Here is a 25,221-nt window from a genome sequence, read left to right as displayed (position 1 = left end):
CGCACTCCTTCAAGGCAGCGGGCGCCGGGCGCGGGGTTCGGAGGCTCCCGCGAGGCTGCTCAGCTGGTGGCGGGGTTCTGAGGCTCCCGCGAGGCTGGTCAGCTGGTGGCGGGGTTCGGAAGCTCCCGCGAGGCTGCTCAGCTGGTGGCGGGGTTCGGAGGCTCCCGCGAGGCTCGGTGCCCGAGCGAACTAAGCCCCTAGCCTCCTGCAGCTCGCAACTTCACCCGGGCGCCGGTCCCGCTCCTGGGCTCGGGCCCTGGCCCTGGCTAGCGGCGGGCGCGCTGCGGTGCCTGGCTTGGCTCTGCGCCCGGGGGGAATGTGGACATGGCTGGTGACAGGAGCCCTGGGGTCTTCTGCCGGCGGCGTTTCGGGCTCTTGCTACTGGCGGCTGCGGGGCTGTGCGGCGGGGTCTCTGCAGTCAAGTCTCCCAGCTGCCACGAAGTGAGGACGGCGTTTCAGATCCGGCAGATCGGCCCGCTCAAGCTGGTTCCCGATGTGCCCACTGCTGGTCAGTACTGCCCTTAACTCTTTCCTCTTTCCCAGGCGCTCCCCCCTCCTCCCCGTTTGCGCCGGGCCCCTTTGGTAGCAGGGGCTCTGAAGCTTTCGCGCGTGGACACACTTTAAAACCTAAAGGAAACTACTTTGGAAATCTGGATAGAGGCTAACCACCACCACCCAGACCCAGAGCAGCATCAAGACAAGGGGGAGACGTACAGACCCCAAGCCAGAGAGATGGAGGGTGGGAGGATGCACCGGAGTTTAAATAGATGCGGACAACAGCAGATGAACTTTCCTGCAATAGTTCAGTGAGATATGAACGAATTCGAGGATAGTGTCCTCTTTAAACCCTGATTGAACTTTCCTCTTAGTCATCTTGCAGAGGTTAGGGGCAAAGTTGGTCAGACAGTGCCAGTCCCATGCATTTTTCTGAGTGGAGGAACGAGCAGAGATCACAGACTAATTGGGGGAAAACAATACGAGCTGAAACTTAAATATACCTACATTTGGCTACAAAGTTTCCCGAGTGTTCATGACTCATTTTCACTATGCAGATCTCTTTACCCAGCCCTCTTTAAAAGTTCCCTTCAGAGCAGCAGTTTTGAGTGTCTGATTGTTGTCATCATGTGGCTTTTAAATACAAAACAAAAACATAAACTTTTTTTGGATGCCTGAGAAGATTGAAGAAATACTTTCAAAATTCAGTCATAGCTAATTATACTAGATACTCTTTACCCTTGACAATCTTAGTGCTCTGCTCTTTCCAGTTCGATTTTACACTACTGTGTTTATTTTCTGAGAAGTTGTTAATGCAATAAATCTCAGAACTGAGTAAATCACTGTGCCTCTCTGGATCTAAAAAGGTTTTTTCAAAGTCTCTTGGGCACCTGCTACAGAAAAGGGGATACTGGTTAGCTAGGAGCAGTTTAGGTTTATAGAGCCAAATTATCTCCTGACCTAACTTCACTGGAGAATTTGACCCAGTTTTTTACTAGATCACAGGTGGGATAAAATTCAATACATTTGGCATATATTAAAATCAAAGGAAACTTTTTTTTATAATTAGAAGTGGCAGCTGTGCTTTTACTAGTGCTGTTGTTTTTTGTTTTTTTGTTTTTTAAAGTGTGCTACTATAGTTCACTGATTGTCTCCATACATCCAATTTCACTAAAATATGCGAAAACAAGATCTGAGAATTGACTATTCTTTACCATGCTTCTTAACTTAAGAAAAACAACAACTCTGTGATGTCTGGGAAGGACTCGATACAGGAACATTTTTCATAATCCCGTCTATGGAAAATGGATTAACAATTGAGTCAATAGGAATACTCTTGAGTCAATTGAATCAATACTCAATACTCTTATAAAGTATAAGTTATAGTTTGATTTTTTTTCTTTGCTTTCTCTAAATAGATGTACTGTAATTTTCTATTTCAATTTTCAGGGCCAAGATGACTTAGGAAAAAGGTTAGGAGTGTTCTGTTTAGAGACATGAATAAGAGGCAACATGGAGGTATAGAATAATAAACAGAACCCAGCTTTTATATAGCTAATATAGTATCTGTGATATTTTTTACATCTAAATTTATGAATGTTATGGAAAAGATTGGTCAGGGGTTTCTATTTAGCTTATCACACAATTCAAGAACAAAGCATCACCCAATTAAATGAAAAAGCAACACATTTATACCTAATAAAAGATCCTTTTTTTAACATAGTGCATAATTAACCTGTGGAACTCATTATCACAGGACATTGCAGAAGCAAAGCTTTGTAGTGTTCAATGATTAAACACTTATATGAATTGCCATCTATCTATCTAGACACATATCTCATAGTATGCCTGGGTTTTAAGAATATAATACAAAGAACTAGGATTAAAAGTCAGGAGGACTATCAACCCTCATATTTCAGGTTGTAAGTAAACTATTGACTACTATTGTTAAGAAGTGATTAAAGCTATAGACATGCAATTGCATAAATGTCCATTTAGGTAGGGTTATTTTTACCCCTTTCTTTAAATCATTTGGGGCCTGATCCAAAGCCCATTGAAGTGGAAAGACCTCCATAATCTAAACTGGGGTTTGGATCAGTCCCCTGTTGCTGGCCACTATCAGAGAGACGATACTGGATTAGACGGATTGTTCTGTTATGGCAACTCCTGTGTTTGTAGCCCATTGTGTGGATTCAGTGCAGGTGACCATTGCCTTCTCCTTTGTAAAGTGCTTTGAGATCTGTGGATAAAAGTTCTGTATGGAAGTTAGATATGAATCTCTTCGTGTCTCAAAATCATAAATAATAAGAGCAGTGTTTTGAAAACTTGAGCTATTTTACTAGTCTCTGGTATTAATAAAGTAGTAGACACCAGGAGCAAGTAGGTGTTATTTATCCCTCAGGCCCTTATGTATGAAAGCTAATGAAATGTTTGATGAGACTTGTCTGGGCACAACCTATTTTCTTGTTTCCTAAAATATGTCAGATTATCTTTTCAAAAGAAGCATTTCTTATACCTCTGTTTTAGCTACTGATAGGTTTTGACCACCAGGGTGGCTCACATCTACAACACCCCCGAAGCAGATCAATCAATGAATTGTGACTTGGAACACTCCAATTCTACCCTTAGTCCCTGCATGCTCTAGGGAGGGGAATAAGTTGCTTCACCCCATTTTGTGGAGCAGCTTCTTTCCCCCTGCGTGACCAGCAAACTACTCTTTGGCTGGTGGGGACAGAGTCAGGGCTCCTTGCACTCTCTGTGCCTTTCCACTCCTTCCCCAACCATTTGTCTACAATGGGGAATAGTAGGCAAGTAGCATCTATTCTTCATGCTGTGGCCAGAGTCACAACCTGAGAGGGGGTCTGAAAAGTAAGGGGTGGGGATGTCTTAGGCCCATGTGTGGCTGGGACTATCTAACCGCTAATTATTTCAGAGCATTTACAAGTGGGTGAAGACTGTCTCTCTGGATACAAATCAAAAGAGCTCTTTCTGAAAGAAACTTTTCAAACTTAAATAGAAAGTTTGCCTATTTGTTTTCCATTCTCTAGGGAGCCTCCTAGTATCATAGGGAAAACATGGGAGAAAGGGCGTGTTTTCAGAAGGAAGAGATGGACTGTTCCTTTGCCTGTGCACAGGAAAGTTAGATTTCTCAGTGTAATGTCAAGTAGCAATCTGTTGTGATGTTTCAGAGGAGAGGTTGTCTTCTTAGCATGCTAGTTTCACATAGAATGTTCCCATTGACTAGCAAACTCTCTCAAAAATAAGTGACATACAGAAGAGAATAGTTACAGATGTTTAAAAGTTAATGTGCTTTTAAACTTTGGCTGACATGGCGGTTTCTCTTTAATTAAGTGGGAGGAGGGAAGAAGTGCACAAAGGGCAATATTGATCTTCCTTGTGCGTTAAGTGTTCCCAACTCCACCAGAAGTCTTAACTCTGAACCTCTTAATATCTGTTGTCAGGCTATACAGCCTTCTATTTTGTGTCCTCTTAATTAAATATTCAAGTGTTTCCCAGTACATCAGTTGTTCATTTAATTACCTTTGTGTTTGTGGGGTTTTCGTCCCCCAGTAGGAAACCACAAATTATTTTTACAGTGACCAGCTCTTTGTTTTATTATTTGTCATTCATATTGTGGCAGCACTTATAGCCTCAGTCAGAATTGGGGGCCTCCTTGTATTAGGCACCATACAAACACACAGGATGACAGGTCCCTGTTGCGAAGAGTCTACAATCTAATTAAATACTCTACACAAAAGAGGGTAACGCACAATAGGCGGGAAAGGGGTGAGGTGAAAGGAACAGTAAGAAGGTCGTTCAGTTATATAGGGTTGCTGAGGGCCTTATCCAACACCCATTGAATCTAATGGGAAGACTGCCCACTGACTTGAGTGGCTTTGGATCATGCCCTGTGTGCACAGTTGAATAGTTCTGAACCCTCTGAATGGGCTTTTTGTTTTGTTTTGTTTTTTGCTTTTAAAATACATATTGGCTCCCTTTGACTTGACCAGCTGTAGTCGGCTGATTTCTTGTAGGCATCACAGCAGAGGTGTGGTGTGATGGACTTTATGGTTCAGTTCAGTTCAGGTTCGTTTCAAGTCTGTTGTCTTAGTAAGAGGCAACTGCGTCATTTTTACCGGTACGTGTTTTCTGTGGAGCTTGTAAACAGATGTAAAATGTGGGCCCAGCCCTGCCATATTCGGGTTGTCAAACTTTTCCTGCCAGTAGACGGGAGAACCCTACCTGTCTGTAGAAGTGTGGTGTCAGCACTCCTCCTTCCCTCACCCCCCGAGCAAAATAAAACAAATTCACTGTACACACAATTTACTCCTTGCGGGGAAGATGAGAAAAGGAATAAAACCCATGTGACAGATGTTAGTCATGTTGCTTAACGTGCTACTGGAAGGTGCTCAGATACACTGCTCTCAGCTCTGTCATAAGAATGAGTGCAGAACTGAGTAATATTTAAAAGCTGAGATGCACCTTTGCATATCAGGCTGAGGAAGGGTGTGAGATGCCTGCAAGGAGCTATGTTCCTTTTATAGGTGGTGCTTGTTCAACTAATAATAAAACTAATTTTTCATATCCTAAAGCACTTTCCAGACCCTGGGCCAGATTCTCATGTGGTATAAATACATGTAGCTCCAATGAAGTCACTGATTGTAGTCCCTGTCAATGATGTCAGTGGAGCTCTGCAGACTTACACCAGCTGAGGATTTGGCCTTATACAATATATGCAGTACACACATGTCACTTCCTGACTGAAATTCAGTTATGTGTGATTGGAAGAAGGGAGCCTACATGCTGCACAATAGTGTGGAGAAGGGATTTTTTTTGGCCAGGGACACCTGAGCAAACCACTACCTTAAAGAAATCAAGACATTTTTCATAAGGGCCATTCGCTGCAGAGAGGGCTTCTGTTTTTATGATGTCATCTGCAAGACTCACTTGCAATAACTTTTACGCTAGTTATATTTTAAAGGGAGCTGTTGGAGATTTTCAGGAGCTTCTCATTCAAATTACTTCAAACTAAGGGAGGGTTGGGATGTTTTCCCTGATTCCAGTGGAATTCAGCCATTTTGTGCTCCTAAAACTATGACTGAAAAGCCTAGGATTCCCGGGAAGCTAGATATTTCAAACCTGGTACTTAGACCCCACAAGGTACCCACACCCTCCACATCAGGGGCTGGTAGTAAGTGATATATTATGAGACTAAGAATCTATTTAGATTCTATTTACACATATGCTGTGTTTTACATTCCCATATTTATAAGATTTTCTGTGGAGCTAAGCATTATAGTATCTGAACATCACCTGAACACTAACATCTTTAGCCTCACAGCACTGCTATGAGGGGGTATCCTCCCAATTTTACAGGTGGGGAAACTGAGGCAAAAGGTAAGCAACATACCTGCTTTCACACAATTAGGGAGTGGCATGGCCAGAAACAGAAGCCAGATCTTCTGATTCCCAGCCCAGTCCCTTAACCACAAGAACATCCTTCCTCTCTAAAAGCTCACTTTTGTCTCTTTTAATTTTGTTGACTTGCACGTTGTTATGGAAATCAATCCCATTGATTTCACTGGAAGGGGTAGTTACTCCAGTAACTTGTTACCTCCTAAATGGCTGTGTTGATTCACTTTGTGAAGGAGGAATATCAAAATATTTTCCCTGTCATGCTTGCTTTTATTTCTCTAGTAGTTGTAACACACACAGGTTGCACAGACCATGCTCAGTGACTGATACCTTTGTCCTAACTACAACTTCTTCACCCTTCTGAGCCTGATCTCGCACCTTAAATTGGTAAATTAGTCTGCTACCATGGATATGTTCTGCATATCCAATAGCAAGATCAGGCATGAAGTAACAATTTACTTTAGGCATTAACATGTAAACTGCTTCTCTTTCTGAATAGCTATAAGAAATACATAGATTCCTATCAATAACCGAGTGCTGCTACAGTATACACATTGGGCCGGATCTGCTCTAAGTGAAATCTGTGACAAAGCTTGTGACTGAGTTAAGAAGGAGCAGGAGCTGTCTGAGAATATCCATTAAACTTACCTTTTTCGTTATAAAATGGGTCATGCACTGCTTTATTTTCCTTTCCTTTATGACTGCTCAACTCTTTATTTCTCTCATCTTAATAAGAATTGTGTAATTCCCACTGCTAAAGGTGTGGTGCCGAAACACATTTTGCTCAAACAGCTTTCTGCCATTACTCATAACTCTGGTGTGTACCACATGCAAATTGGACCCGTTTCACTGGCCCTGGAAAGCTTTTACCACATCAGAATTAGTGACTGAAATTCTGTTGTGAATTGTAATTTATATTCAAGTTTACTCTTAACTCTGATATTTGATCTTGTGCGACCAAGTTCATCACTGATGTAGTGCCATTGCAATCAATAGCATTGAACTAGGGATGTATCTGAGGAGTTGTGGCTAGTGCTGAAGCTTGACTACATTAATGCTTTGAAATGATGCAGAAGTTTGATGTAAATTTTATGTCTTTCCTTTCCTTTTATTTACATGATCTCATGGTTTTCTGCAGAAAATCTCTGCAATTGCAGTAGACTAGCCAGAGCTCCTGGATGCTGCTTTGTTGTACAGTATGTCACCTTTCCTACAGCACTTAAAATTCATGTATACATTAGATACACACTTGCCTTCTTCCTAGTGGTTTAAGCCACAGATTCTGGGTCAGACTCGTGCCATAGCTGATAAAGCTCTGAACTGGGTCTCAGTAGACCTGGCTTCTATTCCCAGCTCTGCTGCTGTCCTCCCGGGTGATCTTGAGCAAGTTGCTCTGTGCTTCAGTGTTCCCAACTGTAAAATGGGGATAATGATACCTCTTTGGTGAAGTGCTTTGAGCTCTGCAGAGGAAAAGTAGCTATAAAAGAGTAAGATAACCTTCCTGACTGTTACCTATGTCTCCTGTAGTTCTCTTCATTCCTCCAGCAAATTAACTTTTGTGCCCCTACCTGCAGAGCAGCCTGAGATTAGACTAGGTCCCTGCTGAATGGGGGGGATGAATCTGAAGTTTTCCTTAGAGTGGGGAAGTTGAGGGATGGGGAGGACAGTTTATGTAAGGCAGCAGTTACTCCAGAGGCCTGGGCAATCTACATTATTCTTCTCAGCTAGCATGTTACAGGTCTTCAGGTTCCAATGTTCCCCTCGAAGTGTTAACCTCGCCATGTTTGTTGTTGTAAAAGCGGGCAAGACTCCTGCCAGTGGCAATATTTGCCTTTCTCTCCCTCTACTTCCTCCACTGTTTAATGAATCTCTAGCTGACATGGGGCCAGCTGTCCACTCTGTAATGCCCCCTACCCCGCAGGTGCAATCCATAAGAAGAAAATCTGTTTAAATTTGCTTAGATGGAATTTGCTGCTCTACAGCCAGATGAGAATCTCCAGCCTCCTAGCCCCGAGCCTCAGAAAACCAGCAATATCCTCAGTGATTTGTATGAACATTTAGTTCAGGTGAGCAAAAAGTGACTCGTTTAGTGATTCAGACCAGACTCTCCTTTAAGCCTAATATTGGAAATAAATCCAATATAACAAGAGGAGGATTCAGGCCATCCCTTCATGCTCCAGTTCATCTTCCTCAACTTCATCAGAAGCTGAGGAATTTGATAGGTCCCCAGTATTACAAAAAGGAAAGAGCAAGCAGTCCCATAGTTCAAGTTCATAAGTTCATAATCCAATAGTTAGGAAAATTCCTCAAAAAATTGTACTCAAGGAAGTAATTCGGCTTTATTTATTAATGTATTGCCTTTCAATGGATTTGAGGGCCTAGTGAGGATGTTGATCAATTGGGGAGGGTTCAAAGAAGAGCCACACAAATGATTAAAGGATTCGAAAACCTGCCTGATAGGCTCCGGGAGCTCACCCTATTTAGTTGAACGAAGAAGAAGGTTAAGGAGTGATTTCATTACAGTATGTAAGTACCTACACGGGGAACAAATATTTTAAAAAGGCTCTTCATTCTAGCAGAGAAACATTTTATATGATCCAATGGCTGGAAGTTGAAGCTAGACAAATTCAGGCTGCAAATAAAGTGTATGTTTTTAACAGTGAGAGTAATTAACCTCTGGAACAATCTACCAAGGATCACAGTGGATTCTCCATCACTGACAATTTTTAAATCAAGATTGGATGTTTTTCTAAAAGATCAGCTCTAGGAATTATTCTGAGGAAGTTCTATGGCCTGTTTTACACAGGAGGCTAAACTAGATGATCACAGTGGTCCTTTCTGGCCTTGGAATCTATTAACTTCCTTAGATTCCTTGGAAATTCCCTGTCAAAAGCAATAGGAAAACATGTCCCTCATGCTCTGGCAGTCTACTTTGGATTTTGAGAAAGGAGTACTTTCTGAATTTGAGCATGACTGTTCAGAGGATGATATCCACAGCATCCATTCATATCCTCATTAATATTAGGAGTTTGTGATTAAAAATAGAGCACCAGCATGCTAAAAATAGACCACCAGCATGCTGGACACTCAGCCTGAGCAAGAGCAGCTGGAAGAAAAAGGGATAAGAAAACCAAGGAAGGCAATTGAATGACTAGATAGTATTTCTCTTTAGGTTCAGAAAAGGAACTTGGATATTCAACACTTCCAGCAGACCTAGAAGCTGTGTGAGATTGCTCAGATAGTCAGTAGGGAAACCCAGAGGTTCTAGTCAGTGCAGGAAAGCTAATCAAACGATCTCTTTTATTAACCGGGGTGGGTGGGCGGGCAGGTGGGGTTGGGAAGTGCTGTTCTTACCTCTTTAATGAAATATATGATAGTTCTCTTTATGGGACATTTCTAGCCAAAGAACCTAGGGATGTGACTATACATTTCTTAAAGTCAGAATGTACGAGAGCACTGTAACATATTGCTTTCACACCATCAATATGCCTCACAAGCCATTTTATCATGTAAAGATAAACTTTCAGTTAATACAGAAGGTCCACATCCGTTTTGCAGAAAATATCACTCTTTGTGCCCTTTGTTTCTGATGTCTCTTGTCTTTTTCAGTTTGCATCTGTATTTTGTGCTTAGCTGAAGTCATGGAAGGCTGACTCTCAAACCAAGCAATTAATGGCTGCACCTAACTACTCTGGAGGAAAGCTTTCTGGTTAAAGCAGTTATTGGAATGGTGAGAAAAGAAAAGATTCCCTGCTCTCCTCCAAAAGGTCAAAAAGGGAATGTAGCTGGTTCTGTAGGAGTTGTTAGTTCTGCCAGGTATACAAGTTTGCAAATGTCTCAGTTTCTTCAGATGATGATTGGACATATCTAGACCTCATGTCTTTGATTAGATGGGATTTCTCTGTCAGATCCAACTCCTTCTCCAGAAACAGTTACAGCAGAAAACTTCAAGTCTACCCTGTCCAAGAATGACATGTCCATAGGCACTGGACTCCAATCCTTTGTTCTGGATGCAGAGCAAGCACTTAAAACAGGGGTGTACTGGGAATTATCCAGAAATTGGAAGAATTCCCTCTGGACAAGTTCCAGACTTATTAATGACAACATGATAGGATCAGCTCAACCTATGAGGAAAGCTACCTACCACCTATCAGAAATAGAAAGCACAGAGCCACTATCTCAGCTGGGAAGGTTCTATTGAGCTTATTTATTTTGATTCTCCTAAGATGTAGTGGATCTAACACTATACTGTATCTCAGACTTGGAACAAGTTTACTAAAAACCAAGGTTGCACTACATGGTCTTTAACATGCTAGTGGCTATCTAGATTTCTCTCTATGTTAGCATTCCCACTGTTGAAGTTGAACCGATGGTAACTGTGGATGGAAATGTTAGGGGTCTTTTATTTAGCTACAGACAGTACAGTAAAGACTTTAGCCCTCTTTCTACTTATAGTAATAGGTGCTCTACAAAAGGGCAGAACTAATAAAAAGGCATTAACATGATAAATGGAAACAAAGCTGCCATGGTAATAGGTGCTATATAAATCAATAAAATCAAAATTAGTAAGAGCTTTTATAGAAATTAATCATGTAAACTGACATAAAGCTGAGGATCCTAGAAATGCAAAGATATATGTAAAATGTACCCTAGACAATATAGCAGATTTTTCTCTTATGTGAAAAAAATGTTTATGTATAAAAAACATAGACAAAGTTCAGCGTATTCCAACGGCTTTGTAATTAGATCCCCATTACATGAAAGCATAAAATTACACGATAAAAAGGCTTATGCTTAATAATACTTCATTAGGTTCTCATCATTTATCACTTTGGAGGACAGCATCTGCTTCTATGGGAAAATGTGTTTTGATGGATCAGAATTAATTTCCTAACACCAGCCAGGCCTGTGACACAATGAGAATTTATGCCAGTCTTTCAGTCTTGTCAGTCAGTTTGATTAGGTATCCCCGTTTAATGTGATTGAATCATCCTGGTTTACATATTATATGTTCTCTGAATACCTCTTAAGATGTAACATGTTTCATTCGTATTATATAGAGTACATTTGTAGGAAGAAGCACCACTAGATGAAACGATACACATGCCTGACTTAATATATAACAAGTTATCTTTTTCTGTGGATAAAGAGAACTGGAAGCAACAGATTGTCACCACTTCATGCTAAGCTTTTGTGGCCACATGCTGTTTTGGGAGCGGGGGAAATGCTTAAATGAAAATAGCAAAACATTTCTGCACAATACTTTATATATTTTTTTTTTAAAAGCAGCGATAGCATCAGACCAAGATTTCAGTCCAGAATGTTAGCTAATTCAGGCATAAGCATGATGAAACTTCTTTGATTCTGTGCCTTTTATGAACATTGGTCTCCCGCTGCAACTCTAGCAGTGGAGGGGTGTTTGTAGATCTGCATTTAGAAACATGTGATCATTTTTCATTCAATTGCTACATCCACTGTGGGCTAGATTTAAACATTTTCTGTAATAATAATCATACCCAGATTAGCACTTTGCATACCCTAAGTGTTTAGCAAAGGCTAATCTTTAAAACACCCCTGTGAGGCAGGTAAGAAAAGTATTATTGTTGTCCCCATTTTACAGAGAAGGAAGTAGAGCCAGGGTGGTTAATATTTGTTCAAGGCTACACAGTGAGTCACACAGTCCGTTTTGCCTAACCATTATGCCACAGGGCTATAAATTATATAGCTCAGACATACAATGTGCCTAGACACTACTGCATTGCAATAAAAGAGGTTTCAGCTTTTTGTAGCAAATGTATCATTAAAATGGGAGGCTTGTCATTCTCATGTTGTTTGGCCATAAAAAGTCATATAGGGTGTACAATGGCAGTATTATTATTCAACATTGTAATAGCACCTAAAACCCTATCACTTGGCAACACCATTATGTTAGGTGCTATACAAACACACAAGATGACATGATTGCTGACCCAGCGATCTTATGCATGTGTGGTATGCTAAATTGGAGATACCTTGAGCAGGAACTTTCTATTGTACAGCACCAAGCACATTATCAGTTTTGACAAATTAGTAATGCAAAATGCTGCAACCCCATGTCACGTTTTGGGTAAGCATTGTCCCAGGTGTGTTAATTAAAATAAAACTGCATCTAATTTGCTCATTTTAGAAGACCAGTTTTAAAAGATGGTGCCAAATTAATTATATTTTCAATTTATTCATGCATGCATGCATAATTCATATACAAAGAGGCTTGTCATTTGAAATTTTAGAACACTGGTTTGGAGGCTATACAAAGCAGTCAATATTGGAAGAATTCTAGATCTCTCATAGATGATGCTAGTAAATTTATTCATTATTTTATGGACTCTGAATCCTTCAGGAAATGTCATTAATACCTGTAATGTCCCCATGTGCTCTGTTTTGCATTTCAATCTCTGTTTTAGCTGATGCATGTAGTAAGGCAATTCCGTAGTGACTCCACCAGTTGCAGCAGAGAGCAAGTTGTTCCAGTTAAAGTCTTCGTTAACTAGACTTTACCACTTGACCTACCATTTCCTGATGATACAGTTTGACTTCTATTTGGTCTTTTAATATTTCTATGGGGCTTCCACTGAAATGAATTGAAACTGTATATACGAATCTGAGGACTGCATTGGGCCCTTGTTGATGTTGTATGACTCTAATTATTCCACCTGCCATTTTTACTCAGATCATTCTGCTTTTCTAGGATTCTTCCACCAAGCCATTCTGGAGATCCATTATTTTCAGAGGAGAGGAGCACAATGCCCTCATTTTGTTACAAAACAAACAAAAGACAAATTTCAGAGATCCACCTTCAGAGTCTCATGATATCAGACAGGTCATGGTAGCTTTGTGGAATAGTTCAGCACCTCCTTAACCATGAATGGTTAAATGTATTCATTATATCAACAAGGGCCCTATTCATGAAGGGTTTATTCTCCACTCATTACGCATGCATAATTCTCATTAATGCTGCTGGGGGGGTAAGTGTGCATAGTGAGGAGGAGAATAAAGCTTATGTTTTACACATCCATATCTGCAATTAGAAAAGACGGTTTGTGTACTATGCACAAGAAATGGATCAAATTCTCACAAATTCCCTAACTTCTGCGATCCCTTTTTATTTAAGTAAGTACTGGTTTATCATGGATGCAGAGTGATAGAGGATATCCAGAGAATCAGTAGGTATAAATATTAATATGATGCTGTTAATAGGAAACCTATGCAGGAGTTGTCGGGTGTCCATCACTTTGGAAATTCAAGCCACAAAATAAGGACCCAGGAGTCTAAACCCAGTTTTGAAAGATCTTGGCTCATATTAATAAGGGTAGAGTCTAGCGAGGTTTTCTGGTTAATATCCAGTAGGGTTATTTCCATATAAAAACCTCACACATACTTGCATATTAAGATTTATCACTCTTAGGTGCACATCAAAGCAGCATAAAGAAGCTAGACGTTGCCTGAGAGAGCCTTTCAGGTCCCAGAAAGTGATTGAACTCCTAAGGGTTTTCAAGTGCTCTAATCTCTGACATGGGTGATGTGCAAGGCCAGCATTTTTTTTTGTTCTGTTGCAAACCATCCATGCACATAGTGCCGAGGGACTCGGACAAAGTCATTTTCCTTTTGAAAAGGACTTCTTTTACATCTACAACGTTCACTTCCACTTTGTTCAAGTCTAAGTAGCAGGACATTGGCACAGTCTTTTCTTTGTTCTCCGTAAATATGGAGTTAAATGAACAAGCTCTGTGATGTGAAACAAAAATGCTACACTCGAGGAAGTTTAAGAGCCAGATCCTCACTAGATGTACATCAGTGTAGATCCAGTGAAGTCAATCTCCAGAACTGTTTGCCATATACATTCCTGCTGGTAGGTGTCTGTAAAAGGAGGGTAATCTGGTAAAAAGGAAGTGTGATTAGAAAATTACAACTTTAAGGCCCTTGAAATCAACGGAGCTATGTTAATTTACACTAGCTGAGGATCAGGTCCTAAGTCTTTTGATGAAGTCTAATATTAGACTAAAATTTTCTTTTCTTTATGCATTTTAACATTGGAGATGGGGTATATAATCATATACAAAAATGGTATACTAGATTTATTAAAGCAAAACAAAATCTTCCCAAACCACTTTAATCTGCTGTTTGCAATACAATGAAAGAGAAGAGGAAGACTACATTAGAAAATCTATTTACAAATGACCAAATGCAGACACGTCCCTTTTGCAGCGGAGCTAGTGAGAAGAGCAGGGCGATAACATGGAGCTGGCGTGCTACAGGGGTATGGAAGTGGCCTGAGACATAATGTGTCAGTGCTTCAGTGGAGCAAACTTAACAACACCACTACTTACTGCTGGCTTACAAGATGCTGAATATGCTCCCCTCTGTATTTTGGCACCTGATGCCATCCTGTTCCATCTCAGGTCCTCGTCACAGTAGTATCTGAATGCCACTTTATCCTCGCAACATCCCCATGAAGCAGAGAAATGTATGTATCCTGATTTCACAGATTAGTCTCAGTGTGCCTTAGATCCTTAAGGCCCAGATCCTCAAAAGTATTTAGGTGCCTAGTCCCTAGTGAGGATCTGTCTTAAGTGATTTTCCCAAGGTCATACAGGAAGCCTGGGGTACAGCAGGTAACTGAATCCAGGTCTCCCATCTCTGAGGTTAGTGCCCCAATCTGTGGAGCAACCTTTCTTTCCCCGCTTTCAAAAATGAAAGCTAGCGTGGCCATACTGCCTCAGGTACACGTGCGCTGCCAACTGATTCTTCCCCCCCCCCCCCAGTGCTCAGCAAATAAGTGGAATTTTTGTCTGGCTGAGCTAAGGATTAGTAGTAGAGGTGTTCCCTCTCCACTGCACACCTGCGCAGGGTGAGTCAGAATGTATCCCAAATGGAGCAACCTCACATAAAGATTGCCAGCCACTAGAGTGATACATGGTGTTGGAGCTACGTTACATTTATATGGACAACCTAGAAGAGCTCTATAATAAGTCTGAAGGTGAGAGAATATAGCAAAGAAATGGAGCAGAACTCTGGAAGGTAAGAATTGTTAAAGATCGTTGTCTTCAAATGAACCAATCAAAGGAGTGTCTACAAATTAATGTTCTCAGGAGTGCTAGATGTTGGAGTTGTAAAAGGTCTTAAGTTTTGTTGAAGTCTAAGATAATCTATTTATTGCCATTCAGAGCAGTTCAGAGTTTAGTAGGCTAAAATATTGCCTCCTCGCTTTCAAGCTGTATGGATTCAAGATTCAATAAATCAAAATTTCCCTTCCTAAACTGGGTTGCCCTAGATAAGTCAGGAAATATAAAAATATGCCTTCCCAAAACTGTGACTTGACTGCACCTATTTGTGAGTTTAAAACTTTTGGTATATTCTTCAGTCACTCAACACTGACCTACCATTCTCTGTATCCCTCTTTCACAGAAATAGCCCCTCTGGGGAGAAAATAGTTTAAATGCTAATATCCTTTCTTTTAAAAGGGCTGTTGATTTAGACAAGAATCCAAAAGTTCATTCTGGGGATAGTATCACAGATGCTGATATCTTAGATCAATAGCAGAGGTGGAATTAGGTCAATATATGTCAATTTGGCAAGTTGGAATGCTTTTCTAGATGCTGCCATCTTGTACTCGGCTGCCATTTCAAACACAACCTTCTAGCCTTCATAGCTGTGATGATACCTCCTAAATGGGAATACAGTGTAACCAATACATCATTCTCTGCCTGAGTCTACAGCCAGCTTGAAACAACAGCACTGAAAGGTGTGAACTATTCCATCCATCTCTGTGGTGTGTTAACCCTGAAGCATCATCACAATAATGTAAATGTCAATGTTGTTGGCTAGTTCATGGAGGAGCAAAGGAGACCGGATGATCCAAAATCAGCACAATGTACTGTGAGTGGTGTCTTGTTCTGGTGTCTCAGGTGAGAGAAGCATGGCTTATTATTATAAATTATTTATGTATATAATGCCTCAGGTCCTCATTGTGCTAGACAGTGTACAGACACACCCAATAAAAGACAGCCTCAGCTCTGAATTGCTGGCAATCTACATAGTCAAAACAGATAAAATATAGGAGAGAGGAAATATTATCCTCATTTTATAGATGAGGAACCGAGGCACAGAGACTTTGTGACTTGCCTGAGGGTAGTGTGGTCTTTTCCATCAGCACACTTAAAAGTGCTTCACAGGTTTCCATGTTAGACTCCACATTTTTCTGATCTGTAATCACAGTGTGAAGACTTTTGGAACTGTCCCACAGAGCCCTTCTTGTCTTCAATTCTTGGGGTGGGAACATCTGTTTTAGAATCCATTCTCTTAATTCAAAACACCTCAGCAGACTTAATCTCTTCGGAAATAGAACCTACTGCTAAACTCATCCAGTAGGGGCAGGAAAGCTACAGCAGATACAATTATCTGTGATGATCCCATGCTGGCTATCCCTAGCCCTGACCTTAGGAAATAGGTAAGAGACCTCTTCTGATGTCATTTCACTGTGGATTTTCTCTTACCCAGTGAATAATTTCTCTGTTCTCATTGCAACAGTCTTGAATAAAATGCTAGTTTGTATCCAGAACAACCAAACTATTATCAATGGTCAAGGTGGATAGAGGAAAGAAAAGAGAAAGCAGTGGGGAAGGGAAAGGGCACAGATCTCCTTCCTTTGCTGATGTCACACATTCAAAGAACACCCCCGGTAAAAGTGGAAGTGTTGTCACTTAATCTTCGCCTCATGTGGAATACAGTCTTCTAATGGGACCATATTGTTTCTTGGACAACTTGAAATGAGTTCAGATGAAAACTAACCACTAGCCCCAAAGCCTGCAAATCTGCCTGGTGTCTTAGCGTATCTTACTGAGGAGACTAAAGGAGTTTGGTTTGTTTAGCCTAACAAAGTGAAGGCTGAGAGGCGATATCATTGCTCTCGGCAAATACATCAGGGGATAAACACCAGAGAGGGAGAGTAGCTATTTAAACTAAAGGACAATGCTAGCATAAGAACACATGGTTATAAACTGGCCTTGAATAAATGTAGGCTGGAAATTAGAAGAATATTTCTAAGCATCAGAGGATCTAGAACAACCTCTCAATAGCGAGTGGTGGGCAAATAACCTAGCTAATTTTAAGACATAGCTTGATACATTTATGAACAGGATTCTATAATAAGGTTCCTTGTGATAGTGGGGGACTGGACTTGTCTCACAAGGTCTCCGCCAATCCTGTATCTTATGTGACCTCCCACTGACTTTAATGGGTTTCCTGCAACTGAAATCCCAATTAACTCTGTGGAAGCATGTAGATGACTGTCTTGCATTGTATCTGTGAAGTGACCAAAGAGAGACAGAATCATTATTCTTAGCAGATCTCTTAACGGCCATTTGGATTCTGCATGCCTATGGTCTGCCCAGTGGGTATTCAGGACTCTGATGTTCTGATCCACATTAACAACCTGATCCACACCCCTCAAAGTCAGGGTCATAGTGGCCTGAAATTATCTCTTTCCTATGGTTCCACATTTCAGAATTATATATAGCTAGCAGCAGAATTATGGGTCTGATATAATGACTCATGAATATGGAAGTCAATGAGTCTTTCCATTGACTTCCTCACATGTTGGGTTAGGACCTGTGCTTCCAAAACTCAGAAGATAAGGACATGCCTTCCTCCTATCCTTTGTATGACATGTGGCTCATACAATTGATATAGCACAGAGGCAACTGAGCAGTAGTCATGAGAACTGATGGTTGTACAGAGAGGACTCTCAGAAGCAAGTTGATAAGTCTATTATAAATGTCTACCAAGGCTGTTAATTGGTGTTTCCAGGCAGGAGTTCATGATAGTTGTAGAAAATGTTATGGTTTTGCTTACGCAATAGTATTTTTCAATTGTATAGCATCTTTCAACATAGCACAACCAAGAGCAAGACACTCTACTCTATAATTTGTACTCTTCATTTACCAGCACTCTACTCTAAGATGTAGATTAAGATGTCATGCCAAATTGCTGAGACAACATTTGCAAGCATTTATTTATGTATTGCGTAGCCATTTTATATGGTCATTAATCGCCAATCAACTCCACTTAGACTGTAGATGCTTTGGAGCAGGGACCGTCTTTTTGTTCTGTGTTTGTAAAGCACCTAGCACAGGGGGTCCTAGTCCTCAGCTGGGGCTCTTAAGAGTTGCGATGATATGAATGATGAATAAACTCATGAATAATGAATAAACGGTATGCATCTTTGGCTGTTTGTTCACTCCTTTTGTCAGCTGTGGGTTTATCATCTTAGACACAGTGGGCCCAGTTCACCACTGCATTACTCTAGTTATACATCAGTCATTCCATCTGATCTTGATGGAATTACACTGGCCTAAAACTGGAGTAACACAGTGGTAAACCGAGCCCAGAAAGTTGGCTACACTGGGTCATTGTTACCCGCTATTGTAAGTAGTTACAGGGGCATGATCAACGCATCTTCAGCATCAGCCACATACAGAATCTTTGAAACTTGTTTGTAATCAGCTGTGGATTTTAGTTCAGTTCTGTGGGATTGCTAATGTTATTGGCATAGAAAGGTCCTGAATAGGGTCATTGGAAATCTGTGGACATTTTCCCAGATTTTGCAGAATTTCCTCCTCCTTCCCCGCCTCCAAAGAAACTAACTAACCAACCAACCAAACAAGACCCCTGGAATTTGATGAACAATTTTGGGAAATCTGGATTTTTTTAAACTACATTATTCAAAATATTGATGAAAACACTAATAAATTAATTTAACTATTCAATGCATTATATGTCTATTTGGTGATTAGCTTCAAATAACAAATGGCCAAGATCTTCAAAAGCAGTTTGATTTTGGGTGTCTCAAATATTGGGTGTCAAACTTGATCCCTTTAAAGGGGCCTGATTTTCAGAAAGCAGATGCACATCATTTTCTGTATATTATGCCCCTTTAAGATTTCATCAAAAATCGAGGCACCCAAAATCACTAGCTAATTTTGAAAATCCTACCCTTAGAGTTAACTTCAGTGAACTTTACCTTTTCTTCCACACTTCCTTAAAATCTTTCCTTTCACACTGGAGGTCACCCCCTCCCCCAAAAGCTTCCAATCCCACCCCAAAGATCTTCCAGTTGCTTTAGAATCATCTTCTGTGTTCACCTCCCTTTTAGCCCGGACTCTTCTCATAGACTCTTACGCTGTGGGCCAAAAGGAGAAAAAAGAATCACATCTATGATAGAACTTTTAATTTATGTGTATTTTGGAAATTTTCCCACCTTCTGCCCCTCAAATTAATCCTACCACAGTGAGTGAAGCTATTAGCAGGTAGAGCCTACTGAAATGATTGTCTGTCACTGGAAAAGCAGTTAGTGTTAACATCTGAATTATCATTTGGCTTCGGAGTTGAGATGAATGAGGCAGTTCACACCTCTCGGAGCTATTTCATTTTGTCTCCCTGCAGCACTAGAAAGACAGGCTTGTATTGATTTGCACTTGAGGTTTTTCTTTGCAAGTAGAGGGGCTAGAAATCTACTTCCTTCATTTAAAAATCACAGCTTCAATTCTGCTGTAAACACTAATCCATGGAGATAGACATATCAGCGCTTCAGTTTAGAATTTCCACTGCATATATTTCATGTGGCACTTTTCTTGGTGCACTGTAGCTCAAAGTTTTGTGAGAATGATATGCTTCCCACAATGGAGAGAGGAAATACAATGCCTTTAGTTGACTGTGGTCCTGAAAAGCAAAGAGAGAGAGATTTATTGTGCTGCTGTAAGAAATAGTGTGTGTGCTTTTTAAAGACATCAAAGGATAGCATTTCTGGCATGCTGCAGATACAGAGGGACATAGAGAAGCAACAATGATACTAGACTTTTTCAGTTGATCTGTCACAATTCTGGGAATTTGTCCCATGATAAATGTTATGGAAAAGTTAAGAAACAACATTTTAGTATTACAATAAATAACATGCTGCTTTTTCTACTCACTTTGCACATGACTTCTGTTGCAATGCTCATATGTATGGGGGCCTACTCCTCAGCGAGAGTAACTCCATCAAAGTCACATGAGCTCTGGGGTTGGTAAGCCCTTCACCATCCCCAATTTTCTCACTGATGAGTCGCTTGAATTGCTCTGCCCCACAAAAATTTGGCTGATTGACACCACAGGCCAGGAGTTAGCTCATCTCCTCTAGCCAGGATTAAGCTATTCACCACCAGTTTCTGGGAGGACAAATCTGGAGGTGGACTAGCCCTGCCATTCCCTCTCAGGCTCAAAAGTAGGGAAACTCACTTGAATGAAAATCCTTTGACTCCATTTGTAGGCAGCACCACCTATATTTAAGGCTGTCCCACCCTTTCCATTATAAAATCCTCTTTTCAGATGCTTATGACATCATCAAACATTAGCCGTTCACTGTGAGATTTTCTATGCCAGGTGTCTGCCGCAGGCTGTGTGGGTTTTGTTTTTTGTTTTGTTTAGTTTTTGGGGGAGTGGGGAGGGAAGAAATGTGGGAATTTCAGCAAAAATGATTCATCCGTGTGAGATAAAGCTAAGGAAAAATCCATTGTTTTGCCCATGTGAAAAAAGTTCTTGCAAACCATTTCAAAGAATAACTATAGTTGTTCCATGCCTCGGAGAAGGGACTTGAACTGTGGCCGGGGATGGCCCTGATGTTAAGGATGTACCTTTTTGCCATCCATGTGAACATTTGGCCATGTTATAAATTTCTGAAAAATCTCAGTTCTCACAGATACAGTAGAGACTTGTTAGAGGTTGGCAGTGAAATTCTCTGAAGTTTCCATCTGTACTGTGCACTCTCCTTCTGGCTGCAGCTTCGATGTGCTGGCTGGGCTACAAGTGTGCTATCCCCACAGAGCAGGGACTGAGCCAGACTCTCCCTGCAATTGCTCCTCTTGTTTGCTGTGGCGCCAGGCACAGGAACCAAAAGCAGGGAAACTCTCTTCTGTCCTCACAATGTTCATCCTCCTGGCACCTACCCAGCGTGGAGGAGGACGAGGAACAATCACTGGCATGGAGAGGGCTGATGATTGAAGGGGGAGGATAGACACCTGGTTGGGGTGGGGACTGTGGAGCACAGAGAGGAGAATGGGTGTGAGCAGAGGGGGGCAGAACACCAGGGAATGGGGGGGGGGGAGAGAAGTTTGGAAGCAGAGGAAGCAGGGCTGGGGAAAGGGTCATAAGATGGGGAGCAGAAAGAACAGGGAGGGACTGGGGGGGGGAAGAAGGGCAGAAGGGTCTGTAACCACTAGAACACATATCTCTATATTGAACCCATTATTCCTGAGTCTCAGCATTCCTTTGCTGTCTGCAAATAACGGTGTAACCTGCTGGGCAAATGTGTCTCCATCCCCCTCTAGTGGCATATCCACACAGAAGATAACAGCCTTTTACTGCTATCAGCTACCCTGTTTCCTGAAGCAATGGAGAACTGTGGTGTGGATACAAAGATTCCAGCTCTCCTGCTGACCAATGTGAGGGTCAAGATCCCATATGATGATGGAATTTTTTTGTCAGTTTTGAAGCTTTTTAGAAAACAGAAGAAATCACACCCAAAAACCTCCATTAGGAGAAAGTTAAGTTTGTGAAGTCAAGTGCTCAAAAGTTAGAAAATTCCAGAATTAATGTCATATGGAATGTGATGGGTCCTGTGGAAAAACTAGTATGTGATCATATCCTTACAGACTGTGATAATTTATATGCACAAGGGCACCTTATTGGCATAGGAAACCTTAATTCTGGCGTTTCTTAACTCTTGAATGCTGGCTTTTGCAAACTTAATAATGTTCTTTTAACATAGTTTATGTAATCTGCATATTGATAGGGTTAATATAGGGATTGCTCTGGCACAGTGGTGGGAGTATGTTGAAACAGATCTGGGAGCTCTCTGTACTGGTCAAGGAGAAGGCAGATGATCAGATCCATGGGGGGAAGCAGGCAGATTAGACCTCTCCCCCCACTGCTTTAGCAGAAGAGGGGATGTTGTGCCCTACTCCAACAACCATTAATTTATCCTCTACTCTGCTCACGTGTGAAAGTTTATAGGATCAGGTCCGTTATGCTAACAGTAATCCACAATGGATTTTCTGCTCATTACTGCAAATGAGCAAAGTTCTCCTATAATTAATCTGTTGTAAAGGCTGTTGAGTTCCCTGATTAGTTGTGACACAAATGATCCTCCCAGAAATAATTGTATGCATTTTAAACATTGGTAAGTCAAGTAGTAACTGTTAGATAATGCAGACATGCCACTAGACAGGCTTAATTTACTTTGTGTGCCCTGTTTCTTCAAAAATATTGTTAAAATCCTTTAAAAAGTTTAGTGTTGCCAACTTTTGCAATTTGAGTGAGTCTGATATTTGCTGTTTGTTTTTTTAGAGAGCCCCAGCTGCTGGAGTTATGTGATTACATGAACATTTCAGCATTCATGTTTTTAAAATGTATGTTTTTATCTTTTGTGGAGGAAAGCTTGAAAACATGAATAAGGCCTCAAAAATCAGAAGGCAAATAAAACTAACCCAAATTTTTTATATTTTTTAAAAGAAACCTCATGATTTTTCAGCCAATCTGATATTTTTGGGCTGTCCTGATTTATGATTTTTGAGTACTTGGGGTTGAAAGTTATACGAATCTTTAAAGCTCATAGAAGAGTCTACCAAGATTGCAAAAGTATTTCCACTTGCTTCTCTCCTCCACCTGGCAGGTGTACTCCTCAGATTTATAACTTTTGAGGCAGGGACTGTCATTTTCTGTATGTGTGTACAGTACCTCTCACAATGGATCCTGGACCTGGTTGGCTTGTAGGTCCTACCACAATACAAATACTTAAGGGTTTTGATTCAAGTGAGCTTTCCCTACAGTTGAGCCTGAAAGAATGGGCTGATCTCTCCACCTCCAGATTTGTTCTCCTCGAGTCTGTGTGTGTGTGTGATGAATATTTGGGGCTGGGAGGTGGCAGGGAAGGAGGAAAAAGACAGCATGCTAACATCAATCCTTGGCATCAGCCAGCCAGGTTTCTGTGATGCAGGCCAGGTCAAGCATCTCATGGAGGGCAAAGGTTTACTGACTTCAGATCTTGTTGATCATCATAAGACTGAAATCTTACGGTGAGGGATGGTTTGGGGCCATCAGAGGTAGCTGTTTGTAGATTGGCTGGCATTACCTTTTGGTTGGTTAGCATTTCCTGTTTGTTATTGTTATGACTAAATTGACCATGCATCCTGGTTTTATGTGGGACACTCCCAATTTTCATATGGTATCCCAAGAATTTTTTCCAGGACACCTGAAATATCCCAGGTTTTATAAATACAGAATGTTGTTCTAGGCATTTTGTTATATGGGTGGAATTTGTTCTGTGTTTACCGAAAACAAACTGTCCGGTGGAACGAGCATTCAGTGCGAAAATGGGGTTTGGAGTGAAGCAAAAAGTCAAATCAATATAGATGCTATCAAAGCTGTTTGATTGCTCATAGTGATTGTCAATGTCACTTGTTCCATATTTCGTAATAAGCTGTGACACTACTAGTGCACAGCTGCTTTTTTTAATGTGCTTTTGTATTTTGTATGATGGTTTCACAGCCCTAAAAAATACCTCCACAAAAGCATCCTGGTTTTATTTTTGAGAATATGGTATGATACGAGATGCCTGGGGCAGACTGGCAGGTGTGGTTGCCTAATCAGCAGCAGTAGTGATTTCGTGATGTAATGGATCTACAGAGAGTGACAGGACTGCTTCACTCCCCAAGGGACTTGGTTATGGTGAGTTGTGTTTGGGGTGCAGCCTGTCACAGGGGCTGGTTCAGGGTCCTCGGCCTCCCTCAGGGGAGTTTAGGTGAAAAGGAACAGGACCCAGGAAAGGATTAATGAAATGGAGCAATTCTTTGTTAGGACAGCCTTGCAGCACCTGGGAAAGGGGTGTTTCTGGTACACCTGGAAAAGAGGGACTTTGGTAAAGGAGGAAGTCCTCAGGATGGAACAGCCAGGCAGGCTGGGAAAAGGGAGACCTGAGTGGCAGTAGAAAGCCTGTGAAGTCTGAGGGGAGAGAGGAGGAGGACGTGGAACTGAGCCTGAAAAAAGAGCCAACAAGGAACTGAGAGATTCTTGCTGTGGCAACCCAAAATAGGGCCCTGGAAGGAATAGGAACAGGACTTTGGTGGGGAGTTATTCAGAATGGCAAATATCTGAGTTAGTATTGAGTGAGCGGTTTATGTTTGGGAACCCCAGGGGAAGCCCTGAAGGCTCCAGAGCCCAGGAAGGAAGGCCTGAAGATAGTGAGAGTAGTGGTTGACTTTTATGTATTTTGGACGTGGGACTTCGGTATCCTGAAAGAGGTGCAACGGTGTGCAACCTGGCTGGGGGGCCAAGTCTCCAAAAGAAGAAGGGAACCCTTGAACATTTAGAAGGGACACTAGTGAGGCAGAAACTTGGCTTACTCACCTGTGGGAGCTATGGGGTGCTCTAACTGGTGGGTGACCCCATGACTTTGCCCCAGGTATGGTAAATTTTTGCCTTACCCATGCTGTTGGTGTGCTCTGGGAAGGGACAAAGCCTGGTAATGCTTCATTCTAGGGTAGTGAGAAGTGGGATTACAAATAGGGAGCCTCTCCCCCCCCTTTTAAGGGTATGTTATAATGTTTGGAGGCAGGTAGTGGTCTTGGAGCTTGTCTTCACTGCATACTTAACTCAGACTCAGCCATGGGTTTGCCTTTAAAATGCTCCATGTTCACACATCTACACACCTCTGTCCATGCTACATAGCAAAATTGCCACCACTCCCTGAGCTATAGCCTATAGCACAGACTCAGAGGTAGCTGTTAATGTGTATTGCTACCACAAGGTATGTGTGAAGATGTGCAGTCACACCAGTTGAGACCTGATAATCTTCCTATCTCTTCCCATAAGCTCTGGAAGTGGACTATAACTGGCTTTTAGAGGCAGACTGGCCCTACCCTTACCACCACCGGCCTGTGAGGGGCAGGAAGGAGAATGGGGAAGAGGTAGGTTATTGAGGTGGGCGGGATCCATACGTAGGGCACAGAACAGCATGCTAGCTGGGGTCCTGCCAGGAAATGACTTTTGCAAGCCTGGACCATTTCCTCCCACAATTCCCAATGTGAGCAGCCACATTGTCCCACCACACCTGCAAATGTGAGCGTAGAGTGGCATAGTATATTATGGTGCTATACATCTTGGGATACATGCCCAGATGCCTGTATTGCTTGTCATGGCCAGATCCAGCACCAGTGTGGACATGGGGTGTGACAGCAAACCAAT

At 41.6% G+C, this 25,221-nt stretch overlaps 1 protein-coding gene across 1 annotated transcript in view; it reads left to right on the top strand.

Annotated features, from left to right (window-relative positions):
• Positions 1-324: 324 nt before the first annotated feature.
• LOC137147116 (glypican-5-like) overlaps positions 325-25,221 on the top strand; it is a 532,878-nt gene continuing 507,981 nt past the window's right edge. The window contains exon 1 of the mRNA XM_067538902.1: positions 325-508. Within this exon, the coding sequence (XP_067395003.1) occupies positions 325-508 (184 nt within the window). The remainder of the gene's footprint in view (positions 509-25,221) is intronic.

The sequence above is a fragment of the Emydura macquarii genome, unplaced genomic scaffold (genome assembly GCF_026122565.2).
Source record: "Emydura macquarii macquarii isolate MOO-44397 ecotype Brisbane River unplaced genomic scaffold, CSIRO-AGI_Emac_v2 contig_499, whole genome shotgun sequence".
NCBI lineage: Eukaryota > Metazoa > Chordata > Testudines > Chelidae > Emydura > Emydura macquarii.
The sequence above is the reverse complement of the archived record's forward strand: the minus strand, read 5'-3'. Positions and strand labels throughout refer to the sequence as shown.